This window comes from Staurois parvus, unplaced genomic scaffold (genome assembly GCF_062004578.1).
Source record: "Staurois parvus isolate SC_StPar_1 unplaced genomic scaffold, SC_StPar_1.0 ptg000032l, whole genome shotgun sequence".
Lineage (NCBI taxonomy): Eukaryota > Metazoa > Chordata > Amphibia > Anura > Ranidae > Staurois > Staurois parvus.
Genome location: NW_028317828.1, coordinates 3,209,489 through 3,226,334, shown reverse-complemented (window position 1 = coordinate 3,226,334; position 16,846 = coordinate 3,209,489). Strand labels below are relative to the sequence as shown.

Below are 16,846 nucleotides of genomic sequence, written 5' to 3'. Positions count from 1 at the left end.
ACTGTGCTGCCAATTAGTTATATTGGTCTAAAATGTCCCATTTAACATCAGGGTACACTTTTTAGCAATGGGCTGTATATTGCAAAGATCCATCCAATGATCACCTATAACAGCAGCAATGTGGCAATGATGGTCAATATGATAACAATGATACAGTAAAGAGGTTACAAGGAAAGTACTACACAAATTTCCAAACCTTGGTGTTAGAGCCGATGGCTTATCGTTCAAGAGAAGCAATCCCCAAAATCTGTTCCACTATGTCCACATCGTCCTCAGGTTAACGTTAACACCTTCTTGTTCACCACACAGAAACATCCATTCTATATACTATAATTTAAACAGGCTTCAATGTCCATTGTGAGTATGGACCAAGATGGATATTGTTAGGTACGGTTCACAACCTAGTTTCCTAGCACATTGGCTAAGTGGTTAGAACTTCCGCCTAGCAGCACTAGGGTTGTTGGTTGCAATCTCAACCATGGCACTACCTGTGTGGAGTTTGCATGTTCTCCCTGTGCCTGCGTGGGTTTCCTCCGACACTCCAAAGACATACTGATAGGTTAATTGGCTCCTGTCTAAATCGGCCCTAGTATGTGTATGTATGAATGTGAATTAGGGACCTTAAATTGTAAGCTCCTTGACGGTTAGGGACTGATGTGAATGTACAATATATGTAAAGACCTGCGTAAATTGACGGTGCTATACAAGCACCTATAATAAATAAAATAATATAAGAAGATATCTGCATTTGTAACTTCTATCCAATTTTCTACTGAAATCCAAATGTCACATATAGATTAGACGCTTACAAGCATGTTAGACATTGTAAACTAAACTGGTCCATACCTTTTGTATTTTATTGTCCCTTAAAAAAAAAAAGCAGTGCACTTCCTGTTCCTTGCAACTTCACTCAATACAGAGTAATAGCCGATTATGTATAGTCACTATTGTCTGATGGCTAGTCTCACAAAATCTGGAATGAGATTTGGTGATGTTACTCCTCTACTGCTACAGCACAGGAAGCTGCACACCAAGGCTATTAAGTGCAAGATCTCCCTGCTTTTGCGGTGTATGATCTAAGGAAGTGCTTTATAAAACTAATTTGCACCTTCTGGAATATTCCCTCACCAATCTGTTATAGGATATTTTCACACTGATCTGCAGCAAAAACGCATTTCAATAGGGAGGTGCGTTTTTTTACTGCACCAAACCTACACCAAAAATGCAGCAAGCAGGAATTTGAATAACACACTGGACCCACACGGATCAGTGTGTAGAGTTCCATATGAATACATGGTTACACGTTTTTCTTCAACTTGTTTTTAAAAGCAAAAGCGGAAGAAAAAAGGATTAGTGTGAAAGCAGCCTTAGAAATGACTAGCAACTTTGGCAACTATTAACTGCACCTTCACTTGCCTTTTCTGGGCACAGCTTCCTGAGTTCAGCTCTTCTATAAATATTTTCTTTATAAAGCATCATTATACAATCTGATTATGGGTTTATTTTTGTAATTACCTGAGCTGCAAAATGAATTATATGAGAAGAAAATATACATACAATATATATATATATATATATATATATATATATATATATATATATATATATATATACATATACACATATATACACATACATACATACATACACACCAAACCGTACCTTTTGGATGCATGATAAAGAGGAATGCACAGTTTTTGTTGAATAGATTTCCCTATAACATCCTGCAAGACAACAAATACTTTGGTATGTTGCATCACATTTCAGCAAAAAAGCAGAATACATAGATACACTGACTCACAGCGGGTTTTGCCAGACATCTATCAATAACCACCTCCATTTGCCTTTTCACAAAGTGAAGTGACTTTTCTACATAGGAAGGAAACAGTAGTGGGCTTTCTAGAAGGAAGGAAAAGCAGCATTAGGTCCGCATTACAATACAGATCAATAATAGACAAAAATAATTATTCAAAAATTATTACTGTAGTGTATGTTTAAAAGGATGCACTTGGCATAAATCTCCAACTTCTGCTAATCTCCACTTTCCAACTGCTAGGAACAAAAGGGTATACTAAGATGAATGGTTGCCTTATGCAGCTGCAAGTTAGATTTAACCTTTTAGTTGGCATAACATATTTGTCACCATCTACCTAGGAAAGGAACTAATTTACAAATGGTTTTTGTACCAGATGTGCATACTTATTTAAATCTGGTATCCTGTAACCCCGTATGTCTATGAGTGCATTAAATGCAGCAAAGCGGTCTCCTGAGAACACCTGAATATGAGCATTACACGTTGGATATGGTGGCTGTCTCACATGCCAAGTTTGGAGCTAGAGTCTCAAATTCTATCATTTCTCCTGTCTAGTAAAGCTGTTTTTCAGGAACACCTTCCCCTTTCGATCATTTATTGCTATGCAGTTCCCAGATACATAGTTAGTCTGGCTGAAAAAAGACAAAAGTCCATCCAGTTCAAACATTAAAAAAAAAAAGTTATAATCCTATACCCACAATTGATCCAGAGGAAGGCAAAAAAGCCCAGCAAATCATAATCCAATTTGCTCCTGTGGGAAAACAAATTCCTTGCTGATCCCCCAAGAGGCAGTCAGATATTCCCTGGATCAACTTTAACTATAAATGTTAGTATCCAGTTATATTTTGTGTATCTAAAGAAAGAATCCAGGTCTTTTTTAAAGCAATCCACTGAGCTGACCAGAAACAACTCTTGAGGGACTCTATTCCACATTTTCACAGCTCTCACTGTGAAGAAACCTTTCCGTGTTTGGAGATTGAATTTCTTTTCTTCCAGATGTAAAGAGTGCCCCCTTGTCCTCTGTGATGAGCTCAGGGTGAATAGCTCTACACCGAATTCACTATATGAACCACTGATCTATTTAGACATGTTGATCATGCAGTTGTGAGACTACTGGAAAACTCCTATCAAATACTTACCAAAGTTCTCCTTTATTGGTGCCTCACCATGTCACATCTATTACCCTAGCAGGTAGTTTGGATCATTGGACTAGGTTATCGACATGTCAGCTGTGGGTGAGGCTCACGTAGTTGTGGGGAGATGGTCAGGCAGCAGGAAAGGAAAATGTTGGTAAGTAACTGAAAGGAATTTTCCATTTCATACATGGTTACAAATATTATTATTATTATATAGCACCAACAGTTTGCACAGATTTTACAATGTAAAAGGAAACGGTACAGTTACAATACAATTCAATACAAGGGGATTAGGAGGGCCCTGCTCCTGAAAGCTTACAATCTTAAAGGGAGGGTCAACTGATAGAAAAAGGTATTAACTGTGAGGAATGAGCCAACGGAAGAAGTAGGAGCATAGTTTATTTTTTTAGCACATTAATATATATATTTCATTTTTATGTCTTTTCAATAACAAGGCACATAGAAAATCATTACGGTAGAGTTTCCTTAATTATTTCATCTAAAAAAAAAAAAATCTATAAAAAGGCTCCTGAACAAATTATACTGTATATCGACTTCAGCTCTCACACCGGTTCACCCTCTATAGACCAAAGCAATTTTTAAATTTCTGCTATGTGCCTGTTTATTTGGTGATAACGTTGTCATTAGTTAAGATAAAAATGTAATACATACAGTGGATATAAAAATCTAGACACCCCTGTTAAAATGTCAGGTTTCAGTGATGTAAAAAAATGAGACAAAGATAAATCATTTCAGAACTTTTTCCACCTTTAATGTAACCTACAAACTGTACATATTCAATAGAGAAGATGGGACTTTCAGGGTGCATGAACATGAATACCAAACATATTAAAATGTTATATAATTTTTATTTCGTATTTTTGTAAAAAACACAAGAAAGGAAAAAATACAGAAACATAAAAACAATTTCAGTTCTAAGAATACAATTGAGATTCAAACTTGGTTATGTAGTTACTCCCTACATGTTTCGCCCTCACGGGCTTCTTCAGGGGAGATTTTTTTTTAAAGAAAAGGCAGTTCTGGATGTGAAAGCTCACAGAGCTAGAAGAAAATGACCCAAAAAAAAGATCTTAATTGGCCTACACGTCCAGAACAGTTGTAGAGGATATAATGGGCATCAAATATCATCTGTTAAATGCTTTAGAAGGCTATATAAGTATAACCTAACAAAGATCTATTTGACCTATACGACCACAACCATAGGAGAGGAAACAATGGACATCAAACATCCATCTGTTGAAAATTGCAAATTGAAGAAATAGGGATCCCTGTTGACAAAGTCCGGATGTGACGAAACGCGTCCGGGGCACGTGACGTGGTGACGTAGTGACGCTCTTCCGGAAGTGCGGTGACGGCCATTTTTGATCCTGGTACATGCGGCTGTGGCTTCCTGGAATCCTCATGGGGTTTTGAGGTATTGGGTACCTACCACAGGCAATCTGTTCCCCCTCGGGAGTGGGATGGTGTGGATACCTACACACTTGTGAGGAGAGGCAGGATTGTGAACAAATCGTTTTTGGTGTGGAAGCTGATGTCATCTTATTTGAATGTAAGTTGCTACAATAAAGTGCTATAAGCTTTTATGATACATATTGATCCCTGGTCTGTTTATGAGGTCTGTGGGAAGTGGCTGGAAAGGCTGAAGGAATATTAAAAGGTTGGAAAGAAGTACTCAGACCCTTGATACCATTCTGAGGGTAACAATGCACTTCCTCTATTGGTATGCAGTGGATTGATTCCTAAGGCTGAGGGATTTCTCTTCACGGTTGTGGTGGCACGTCAATTTTTTGTGTGCATGAAACACGTGTGGCACGTTTTATATACCCCTCTTTTTGAAGATAATACACATGTTGAGTTTTTTCCTTTGAGGTATATGAAGATCTATTTTGAAGTATATCACAAAGATGTTTGAAGATATGAAGAATTAAGATATTACAGATAAAGATTTTTTCTTGAAGTAATATTTTTTTTGGGACTTTATTTTGGACTTTGGGTTTTTGATGTTTTTTGGTTTTGGACTTTATTTATACACTTTTATTAGAGGGTAAATCAAGTTTTACTGAAAGATTTATTTGATGATATTTGTACTTCAGGGGAAGGATTGTGATAGTGACTTGGTGGGGATTCTACTTGTAAAAGGATAGTGCTATATGTAGAATAATCATCCCTGCTGCTTGTGCCCCTTTTTCTTCCACGCTTTTCCATTCCACATAACTTTCTATTAATGTGCTTTGATACAGCACTTTGGGAACATCCTACTTCATTTGCAATTACCTTTTTGAGGCTTTCGCTCCTTATGGAGGGTGTCAATTATGGTTTTCTGCACAACTGTCAGGTCTTTCCCATGATTGTGATTCCTACTGAACCAGACAGAGACCATTTAAAGGCTCAGGAACCCTTTGCAGGTGTTATGGATTAATTAGCTGATTAGAGTGGGACACTTTGGGCCTAGAATATTGCACCTTTTCACAATATTCTAATTTTCTGAGATTGTGGATTTGGGGTTTTCATGAGCTGTAAACTATAATCATCACAATTATGACAAATCACGGCTTGAACTATCTTGCTTTGCATGTAATGAGTCTCATATATTAGTTTCACCTTTTAAGGTGAAATCATTAAACTTTGGCATGATATTCTAATTTTTCGAGTTTCACCTGTATATGTGTGTGTGTATATATTGTGACAGTGTGGCGATCTGTCACCCTGGATTCTCAACAAGGCAGGTTGAGGGGCTCCAGGGTATGTGTTTGATACGGAGGAAAGTGGCTTTTCACTTTCCTCCTTTGTTTGTAAAGTCTGTTTTGGGATCTGGAGCCTGGAGATTTCAAAGAGATCTGGGAGGGATGAAATCTCCAATCCTGGGACCAGGTTTTGGGAATGGCCAGGAGACTGATTGCACAGGTGTGTGCAGGCCTTTAGAGAGAGTCAGGACCACGGTTCTGGGCTCCACCCCGGCAGCTAGGAGTCGGCAGGGCTCCACCCCGGCAGCTAGGAGTCAGGTGGGCTTCACCTAGGAGAGGTGGAAGCCAAAAGCAGCAAGGGGCTGCTAGAGACTAGCTGTGTGCTAGTGGCTATAATTTGGGAAGAGTCTGCAGGAGACAGACATTGAACTGTGTGTAAGCCAGGAGGCTGAATCTTTGTTTTGTTGGTGGATACCCCTGCGTGGGAAGCATTATGTTTGAACTTTCATTTAAATAAAAGTGGGCTAAAAAGGCCCTGAAAAAGAAAGCGAGTAGCTGTTTGTGTTTGAAAGCTCTACCACGTTGAAGCGAGTTCCCACAATATATATATATATATATATATATATATATATATATATATATATATATATATATATCTTAGTTACATCTTTTTTTCTGTAAATATTTTTATTGCACCCGTTTGACCTTAGTAATAAATCTTTCTTTCTGAAAGTGTTGAACTGTTTCTATAGCTCTGTATTGCAATTTACGAATCCCTGCCTCTAAAGAGAACGCTACTGTTTGTTTAACCCTCTGTATAACAGGCCTGTGTTATGACCGTTTTATAGAAACGATTATGTCAATCATCATCGTGTTAAAGCTGATAACGCAGAGTTTCCTCTTTCTCTGTACAAAAAGGAGGTGGTGGCAGTGTGAAGGGTTAATTGCGTAATTAAGCTGACCCAGTAACAATCACCCAGGCTGCAGGTACATCGATTGTGGTCCATTAGCTGGAAAATCGTTGTGCAGGGTGCAGCTGGGTGTGGCATTGTTACACACGTCACATCGCAGTTTTAGATCGGCTAGTCCTTCGGTCACGAGTTTGGGTGAGAAGGTCTGGGGCCTGACGCTGCGATCATGGAAGCAGCGATCTTGGGATCGTGACAACTACTATAATGAAAAGCTGACAGGACATGACTCATTAAGGGAGGGAGCAATACAGGTGGGACTTCAGCAAAGCTGGCTTGAATAGATCAGACCCCAATTCTACTGCCATCTTGTGGCTGAAAAGAAGAATTACAGCCAAAAGAAATTTTATAAAGAATTGATCAACAAAAAACACGAATACCTAAATAAAAAATGAAAAACAAAATTAAGCAAATTGGAGATTGGAAGTCCCATCTTCTCTATTGAATATTTGCAATTTTAAGGGACGTGGTGCAATAACCATATCTGGTCGCTGGCTCGCCACTTCACTGTTTCTATAAGCTGTACAACACAGTTGAACAACAAATTGAAATCTTTTAGGTGGAGGGAAGTAAAAATAAAAAACTACAATAATATGGTTGCATAAGTGTGCACACCATTAAAACTAATACTTTGTTGAAGCATCTTCTGATTTTATTACAGCACTCAGTCTTTTTGGGTATGAGTCTATCCGCATGGCACGTCTTGACTTGGCACTATTTGCCCATTCTTCCTTGGAAAAACACTCCAAATCTGTCAGATTGCAAGGGCGTTTCCTCTGCACAGCCCTCTTTAGATAACCTCACAGATTTTCGATCGGATTCAGGTCTGGGCTCTGGCTGGGCCATTACAAAAAACTTTCATCTTCTTCTGGTAAAGCCATTCCTTTGTTGATTTGAATGTATGCATTGGTCGCTGAAGGTTTTGTGCCAATATTGACTAGTATTTGGAACTGTTCATAATTCCCTCTACCTTGACTAAGGCCCCAGTTCCAGCTGAAGAAAAACAGCCCCAAAGCATGATACTGCCATCACCATGCTTCACTGTGGGTATGGTGTTCTTTTAGTGTTGTGCAGTGTTGTTTTTGCGGCAAACATCTTTTGGAATTACGACCAAAAATTTCAACCTTGGTTTCATCAGACCAGAACACATTTTCCCACATGCTTTTGGGGGACTTCATATGTGTATTTGCAAAATTTAGCTGGGCTTGGATGTTTTTCTTAAGTGAAGGCTTTCATCTTGCCACTCTACCCCATAGCCCAGACATATGAAAAATATGGGAGATTGTTGTCACATGTGCCACAAAGCCAGTACTTGCCAGATATTCCTACAGCTCCTTTAATGTTGCTGTAGGCCTCTTGGCAGCCTCCCAGACCAGTTTTCTTCTCGTCTTTTCATCAATTTTGGAGGGATGTCCAGTTCTTGGTAATGTCACTGTTGCACCATAATTTCTCCACTTGATAATGACGGTCTTCACTGTGTTCTATGGTATATCCTTGGAAATTCTTTTGTACCCTTCTCCTGACTGATAACAATGAGATCCCTCTGATGCTTTGGAAGCTCTCTGCGGACCATGGCTTTTGTTGTAGGATGCGACTATGAAAATGTCAGGAAAAAGATCTACAAGAACAGCTGAATTTTATTTGGGGTTAATCAGAGGCACTTTAAGCAATAGCAGGTATGTACTGACTCCTATTTAACATGATTTGGAATGTGATTGCTTAATTCTGAACACAGCTACATTCCCAGTTATAAGAGGGTGTGCACACTTATGAAACCATATTATTTTAGTTTTTTTATGTTTACTCTCCCCCCCAAAAAGATTTTAGTTTGTTTTTCAATTGAGATGTACAGTTTACAGGTCACATTAAAGATGGAAAAAGTTCTGAAATGATATAACTTTGTCTCATTTTTTTACATCACAGAAACCTGACATTTTAACAGGGGTGTGTAGACTTTTTATATCCACTGCATATTTTTTTTTTTTTTTTTTTTTTTTTTTAAGGACAAACAAGGCTTTTTTTTGTGAATATTGTCTTGAAACAGTTATTATTTTTTCGCAATCCTTAAACAATTAAAACGTAACAAAACATATTTTTTCTTTTTTGAGCATTGTTAGTTTAAAAATAATATATTATTCTGTAATTTGTCCTGTTTAAAATAACAGTAACATTTTTCTGGTACAAAACATTGCAAAGTTATTACCAAATTAAATAAAGTAGGTTTTTTTCAATGTGAAATTTGTAAACATATGTTAAAGGTGTAAAAATATTAATGAGCAAAACAGAAACAAGTTTAAAAATGATTAGTTAATAAAATAGAAAGAAGAAAATCAGCAGGAAAATAATGATTGATTGGAAAAGGCAAATAAGGAGTTAGTTAGGGCTGATTAAACTTAGGGTTAATAAGGGGTTAAACAGAGGAACATTTAATGATTGGAAAAGGAGAATAAGGAGTTAGTTAGGCGGATTAAACTTAGGGTTAATAAGGGGTTAAACAGAGGAACATTTAATTAAAAAACAAAACTTTTTTTGTACTTGTCAGGTTGCTTTAAAGCATAACTCTGGTTAAAATTTTTATTTTCCCATGCAGTGGGGCTGTGCCCACACTGCATGGGTTAAGTGCTTGTTTTGTCTAGGGGCTCAAGGAAAAGTTGTACTTATGCTGTCCTCCAGAAAACCATGCTCTCCTACATCCAGCGGTGGACTGTTCCTGCCGTCCTCCCGTCCACAGCTATTCTATGTGTGTGATGACATCAGGAACAGCCCATTCACAAGACCGCTAGCAAGTGGGTGGGGGGGGGGGGGGCAGGAGAAGTGGGGACTGATCTTGAGGTTGAAAGATCGGTGGTTTGGGCAAGCATATCTTTACTTTCCAAGCCCCTAGACAAAAGCAAGCATTTAACCCATGCAGTGCAGGCATAGCCCCACTGCATGACAAAATAAAACATGTGCCCAGATTTCATCTTTAACGGACTTCATCTGCAGATGGATGTTCATCCCTTTGATATATAGATAAATAAACAGATACAAAATGAAACATTGTTTCTTTTGAGCAATGTTGTTGATAAACATTGCCAGACTGCTTTTCTTTCACAGCTCCAGCTATCAGACTTTCTCTGTGTACTAGCAATGCCTCTTTGTTTCAGAGATAAATTGCCAGTACTGTGACAGGTGAGGTCTTGGCAGCAGGGCAGAAGGTCTGGATGTGTTACACATGCCCTGTATACATTGATTACTTTTCTTAGGCGTGTCTAACAAGTCCAGAGTCTGCAACTGATTAAATTAGTATAACATTAAAAAAAGGTAAAAAACACACAACAAATCAACAATACAAACAGAAAATAAAAAGTACAGCACTGATGGATTTCTGATGACTTACCTTATATAATCTAGTAAAGAATAAAATAGCAGTTATCTTAGTGCACACTTATACTATAACAATAAAAGGGCAATAAGAAAAAGCTAACCAGACTAAGTGAAGGACCTTATAGATACCAATATACTTGTCTTGATTTCAAGTCATACCAAAGTACCCCTAAACCTTTCTGTGTTGGACCATGTAGTGTATTGAAATGTCATTATTTCCTGAAGTTGACATGCAGGCAGCTTCTTAATCATATAACTAGGCCAAGCATCAAAGTACTTCTTTATGGATATTTCCCTATTTCTCAGAGTATCCATTTTATCCATCATGCATAATATAAATATAGTAGCATTAAGCTCCTTTAATGTAAGAGAGTTGGGCTGAATCCATCGGATCAATATGATTTTTTTTGCTCCCAGCAAACAAATAATTTCCCACCTACTAAAGTACTACCTGTGGCCTCTCTTTTGCTTCCAGAGGATAATGTAAGAAGCACATACAGTCAGGTACATAAATATTGGGACATTGACACAATTCTATCATTTTTGGCTCTACACACAACCACAATGGATTTGAAATGAAACGAACAAGATGTGCTTTAAGTGCAGACTGTCAGCTTTAATTTGAGGGTATTTACATCCAAATCAGGTGAACAGTGTAGGAATTACAACAGTTTGCATATGTGCCTCCCACTTGTTAAGGGACCAAAAGTAATGGGACAATTGGCTTCTCAGCTGTTCCATGGCCAGGTGTGTGTTATTCCCTCATTATCCCATGAGCAGATAAAAGGTCCAGAATTCATTTCAAGTGTGCTATTTGCATTTGGAATCTGTTGCTGTCAACTCTCAAGATGAGATCCAAAGAGCTGTCACTATCAGTGAAGCAAGCCATCATTAGGCTGAAAAAACAAAAAACAAACCCATCAGAGAGATAGCAAAAACATTAGGCATAGCCAAAACAACTGTTTGGAACATTCTTAAAAAGAAGGAACGCACCGGTGAGCTCAGCAACATCAAAAGACCCAGAAGACCACAGAAAACAACTGTGGTGGATGACCGAAGAATTCTTTCCCTGGTTAAGAAAACACCCTTCACAACAGTTGGCCAGATCAAGAACACTCTCCAAGAGGTAGGTGTATGTGTGTCAAAGTCAACAATCAAGAGATGACTTCACCAGAGTGAATACAGAGGGTTCACCACAAGATGTAAACCATTGGTGAGCCTCAAAAACAGGAAGGCCAGATTAGAGTTTGCCAAGCGACATCTAAAAAAGCCTTCACAGTTCTGGAATAACATCCTATGGACAGATGAGACCAAGATCAACTTGTACCAGAGTGATGGGAAGAGAAGAGTATGGAGAAGGAAAGGAACTGCTCATGATCCTAAGCATACCACCTCATCAGTGAAGCATGGTGGTGGTAGTGTCATGGCGTGGGCATGTATGGCTGCCAATGGAACTGGTTCTCTTGTATTTATTGATGATGTGACTGCTGACAAAAGCAGCAGGATGAATTCTGAAGTGTTTCGGGCAATATTATCTGCTCATATTCAGCCAAATGCTTCAGAACTCATTGGACGCCGCTTCACAGTGCAGATGGACAATGACCCAAAGCATACTGCAAAAGCAACCAAAGAGTTTTTTAAGGGAAGGAAGTGGAATGTTATGCAATGGCCAAGTCAATCACCTGACCTGAATCCGATTGAGCATGCATTTCACTTGCTGAAGACAAAACTGAAGGGAAAAAGCCCCAAGAACAAGCAGGAACTGAAGACAGTTGCAGTAGAGGCCTGGCAGAGCATCACCAGGGATGAAACCCAGCGTCTGGTGATGTCTATGCGTTCCAGACTTCAGGCTGTAATTGACTGCAAAGGATTTGCAACCAAGTATTAAAAAGTGAAAGTTTGATTTATGATTATTATTCTGTCCCATTACTTTTGGTCCCTTAACAAGTGGGAGGCACATATGCAAACTGTTGTAATTCCTACACTGTTCACCTGATTTGGATGTAAATACCCTCAAATTAAAGCTGTCAGTCTGCAGTTAAAGCACATCTTTGTTTCATTTCAAATCCATTGTGGTGGTGTATAGAGCCAAAAATGTTAGAATTGTGTCGATGTCCCAATATTTATGGACCTGACTGTAGGTGGACACACCAACCAAGCAGATCCCAATACAGTTTTTACAAATTGTATAACCATATGCCAGGATTTCTCTATTATCAGGCACTGCCACCATAGATTAATCAAATTAGGTTTGTCAAGATAAATTATTTGGTCAAATAGATAACCGCTCTGAAGATGATACTTACAAAGTGTTACTAAACCCACACCAGTAAAATCAGTCTGTAAAGCATGCTTCTTATATTCACTGTGAACCTAAACGTTAATCTTTCACACTGTGTAAAAAGGATGTTTGATCCTGTACTCTCTGATCCTCCACTTCTTCCACTGTCCCCAATCCATCTACTGATAGTCCAGCACTCTAGAGTCACTCTGCACATGTTCAGTTTAGTGTGCACTGCTAGAGAGGTTGTTGTTTTTTTTCCTTTGGGAGGGTGCACATGATGAGCACAGGGCCAAATCAGCACTGTCCAGACAAAGGGTCATGCAGCCTCATAGGACAGTCAGAGCATAATGAAAAATCCTCCTACAAGCAGGGGCAGACTGACAACTCATGGGGCCCCCAGGCAATAGGGGATCATGGGGCCCCTGTGTCCTTGCCCAAACTCAAAAAAACCTATGAAAAAGGTACCAGGTGCATCTCATGGGGCCCCCTACTGACCCGAGTTTTCAAATGGTCAGTCCGCCCCTGCCTACAAGCTTTAACCAGTGTTCAGCTGGACACTGATAGAAGTCACAAGACTACTATATACTACTAATGTGAAAAGAAGTTTAGCAGTTTATATTTACTAAACTAATTACAGTTCTATGTACTGTGGGAGACCACGTATAGTGAATGCAGGGTCCTGGGTTTAATAACACTAACGAGCAAAAAGGTTCACTTACTATTGCTTTAGTAGTACAATTCCAGCCATACTGAAGAGAAGACCCAGCTTCCTCAGATTACACACACAAAAACCCTTCCCATTTAGCTATAAATCCTAAATTTAATGGGGGATCAGAACCCATGTGTTGCCTCAAAAAACAATAGAAGCGCAAGTACAGTTTTCAGGGATCAACTAAAAGCGGACAGGGCAGACGATAGCCAGAAAGACTGAGGAAGGGATTTCCAAAGAATAAGAGTGGCCCTGGAGAAGCCCTGGGGGTGAGCATAGGAGATGGTGACAAGGCAGCTAGTGAGCAGTATGTCCTGGAAGGAGCACAGTGGATTGTTTGGGTGATATTTTGAGCTGTGGTCAACGACGTAGTTGGGGGCAGAGTTGTAGATGGCTTTATATAATGTTAGTGGATTCAATGTTACTTTGATATTCAGTTTGTAGAGCGGGGGTCAGCAACCAGTAGATCTCGGCCAGGTGACTGGCAGATCACGGTCTTGGCTTGCTGACCCGCCATCCCGGAGTGCAATGCAGAGGGACAACTTGTAAAGTTGGAGCAGTTTCTAAGGAAGCAAGAGCCACATACGCTGATGCCTCCTCTGTAGTGCTAACTCCTACGCACTGACATAGTTGGTGGGTGTAGCACCTGCCAAGCATGACCTGTTAAAGTGAATTAGGCCTCTCTGCAAATGCCCTGCAACTTTGTGCAGTACAGCAAACAAGGGGTTAAAGCAGGCAGCATCATGTTGCTTTCTCACCAACTGTTTTAAACCCTTGGACCCTGCAGAAACATACAGTTGCAGAGAGCTTGCAGAGTGGCCCCATCTACTTGAATGGGTCTTGATTGACAAATGGTAGCACCCACCAAAAGCAACAGGGGGTATAATTCTTGCTGTGGCATGTGTACACCTTTGGATGCTCCCTCAGGAGCAGGGATGGGGCAGTAAAACCAGATCTCAACGGCAGGGTTTTACCACCCCCCAACTTTACATGTGACTGAGCCCTAAAAGTGCCACTGCCAGATTCAACTAAGGGCTCATTCACAAGTGCAGCAGGCACTACTACTCCTCTGAAAAGTGATCCAAGTGTGTTTGACAGGTGGTGAGAAAAGTGCAGTAGGCACTGCTGCTCCTCTGAAAAGCAATCCAAGTGTGCTTGACAGGTGGTGAGGAGCTGATATGTTGCCTCCTTCCAACCTGATTTAAACCCGATTGTCGTGCAATGCATGCGATTGCGACACGGTAGTGCAGCAATTAGAGGTTTAAATCAGGTGTGAGAAGGCGACACTGTTCCCGGTGATCTTTGACTTCTCCCATGTTGTTCAGGTAGATCGCCACCTCTTTAAGGTTGTCTACCCCTGTTGAAGAGTATGCCAGTCTTTCTAATAGGAAATCACTGAAAATCAAACCAGTCTTTGTGAGCTGAGAGCAAAATAAGTAAATCAGGCATCAGAGCACTTGCTATTTGATGTAAACATGGAAAATATTCATAGGCAAATCATTTTTTTTTGAAGTCCTGAACATAAATAAAACATGACAACAGAAAAACGCTACATATGCATGTTGTTGCAGGGCAGTAAAAGTTATTCAATGATTACCATAAACAAATACCTTTCAGGGGTGTACTGTTCTGAAGAAAACTGAACCACTGATTCCCCTCCGTACTGGGTGGAGATAGCAAGTCATCATCTTCATCTTTCAAATACTTAGAAAGAAATAAGGAGAAAGCAGAACTTCACTCTCTCTATCAACATTGAATATTTTTAATCCTTATGCTGCTAGCATTAGTAAATAGATGGAAAAGTATATCATATTTACTTGTTTTAAACTTTTTTCTTTACATTTCTTCAGTTACCTCCTGCTTTCCACGCCTAGGCAAATGATGTCATACATCCCAGGAGTCTTCAAGAGGGGAGGAGGGGTTTTCTAAGCACACCCTACTGCTTGCATGCATGAGTTAAGGGCAAATGGAGTCCAGAAAGTAAATGCTACAAGATTCATCTGCTAATACTCCAGATGGCCACGGTCAGAAATGCTAGGAGGTGTTTTTCAAGGTGATTTCTCAGCAAAGTAAAGCATGGAGACATGGATGGATGGGCGAGACAGTACATTACAAATGATTTAAAGTGCATTTTTGGTTTGTGGTTCTCAGATGCAGTGTGGTTTCACTTTTTTTGGACACAAGTTTGGATCTGTATGAAAGTAATGGTACTTCAATGCCTGCTATAAAGGATCCCATGTGAGGTCTCTAAAACATAAAACCCACAGCTCCTTGAAAAAGAAGACTGTACTATAATATACAGTATAGTCACACACCCAGAAGCTTGCGTCTCCTACCTTCCCTTCCATTCCAGTGCTGCAGCTTTCTTAAGCCCATTTGGCAGTTATTTATTTATTTCAGGTTCTTATATAGCTCTGTCAATTTACGCAGCGCTTTACATACTGTATATATATTGTACATTCACATCAGTCCCTAACCCTCAAGGGGCGTACAATCTAAAGTCCCTAATTCACATTCATACATACACATATTAGGGCCAATTTTAGACAAGAGCCAATTAACCTACCAGCATGTCTTTGGAGTGTGGGAGGAAACCGGAGTACCCGTAGGAAACCCAGCAAGCACAGGGAAAACATGCAAACTCCATGCAGGAGGTGCCATGGTCGGGAATCGAACCCATGACCCATTTACTGCAAGGCAGACATGCTAACCACTAAGCCACTGTGCCGCATTTGACACTTCCTGAATTGTCAGACGCCTGTGTCCCCATCCATAAAGCGTGGTTCCTTCCTTTGACTCCTGCAGTGACATAGGGGTTGGAGAAAGAACGACAGCTCTCGGAAGGGGAAACAAGAATTTAACACTTCCAGAAGAGTGAAATGCCAAAGACTGCAGTACTGGAATGAAGGGGAGCAGACAAGCGCCACCGAAGAAGTGAGATCATCAAGTCTTCTATTGCAATGAGTTTAATATCAGAGTTCTTACAGGGTCTCTTTGTTAAAAAAACAAGCAAAATAAGGTTGTTGGGCAATACATCTTTCTTTGCATTGCTTTTTTTTTTTTTTTTTATAGTGATCTATTATTGCTGTGCACCCCTACTCTACAAACAGATTGGTATGAATTTTTTTTAACCTACTATAGCTAGGCAACCTAATGCACAATTTTTAAGATGGTGTTTGTACTATTGATTTGAATTTCTCAAAGCACAAATGGGCACAGAAGTGTAAAAAAGTATTTGTGTGTGTGTGGCCTATATCTGCAAATATGAAAAAAAGCTTGGTTGTTTTTGGACATGTGGAGAAGTGGTTGAATACTGTTTATTTTAAAATAACTTTCACAAAACGCCAACTTTAGTAGTATTAGTGAGATGATCCAAAAGAAATGACACTTTACCTGTCCAACCCTTTCTACGTTGAAGTACTTGCCTTTCTGGTCATATAGTTCTGGTGCCTAGAAACACAAAAAGCCTCTATGAATGTCAAGAAAACAGGTTTACTGGTATCTCAGTTCTCTCTTCATTGACACACACATTAACACCAGAGCAAGAGAGGGAATGACTTTGTGCCAAAGTCAGACTCCAGTTTCTCTTAGTGATACATACATTTTGATGTCAGAATAAAAATTCCAAATGACTTACTGTAAGCAACTAGAATTAAGCTGGCCTTACAAGGTCATTGTTTTTCTGTTCACCAGCAGGTTGAAAAAAACACAAACAAGGTGAATGGAGGGACCCCCTCCTACCAAGACATTGTTTTCTGACAGTGACACCTTCCACTGTCAGAACACATTGAGCAGCAGCAGCTGCAGCCTCTAGTCAAGCAAAATTTTTCAACAAGTCAATCAAGCGATCAACTTCTGTTAAGTG

The 16,846-nt window shown here is 39.6% G+C and overlaps 1 protein-coding gene across 2 annotated transcripts in view; it reads right to left on the bottom strand.

Annotated features, from left to right (window-relative positions):
* ANAPC4 (anaphase promoting complex subunit 4) overlaps window positions 1-16,846 on the bottom strand; it is a 176,161-nt gene that overhangs the window by 43,060 nt on the left and 116,255 nt on the right. For both annotated transcript variants that reach the window (XM_089660907.1, XM_089660908.1), the window contains exons 20-23: window positions 16,375-16,431; window positions 14,592-14,685; window positions 1,802-1,899; window positions 1,663-1,724 (exon numbers count right to left, since the gene is read on the bottom strand). In XM_089660907.1, the coding sequence (XP_089517033.1) occupies window positions 1,663-1,724; window positions 1,802-1,899; window positions 14,592-14,685; window positions 16,375-16,431 (311 nt within the window). The remainder of the gene's footprint in view (window positions 1-1,662; window positions 1,725-1,801; window positions 1,900-14,591; window positions 14,686-16,374; window positions 16,432-16,846) is intronic.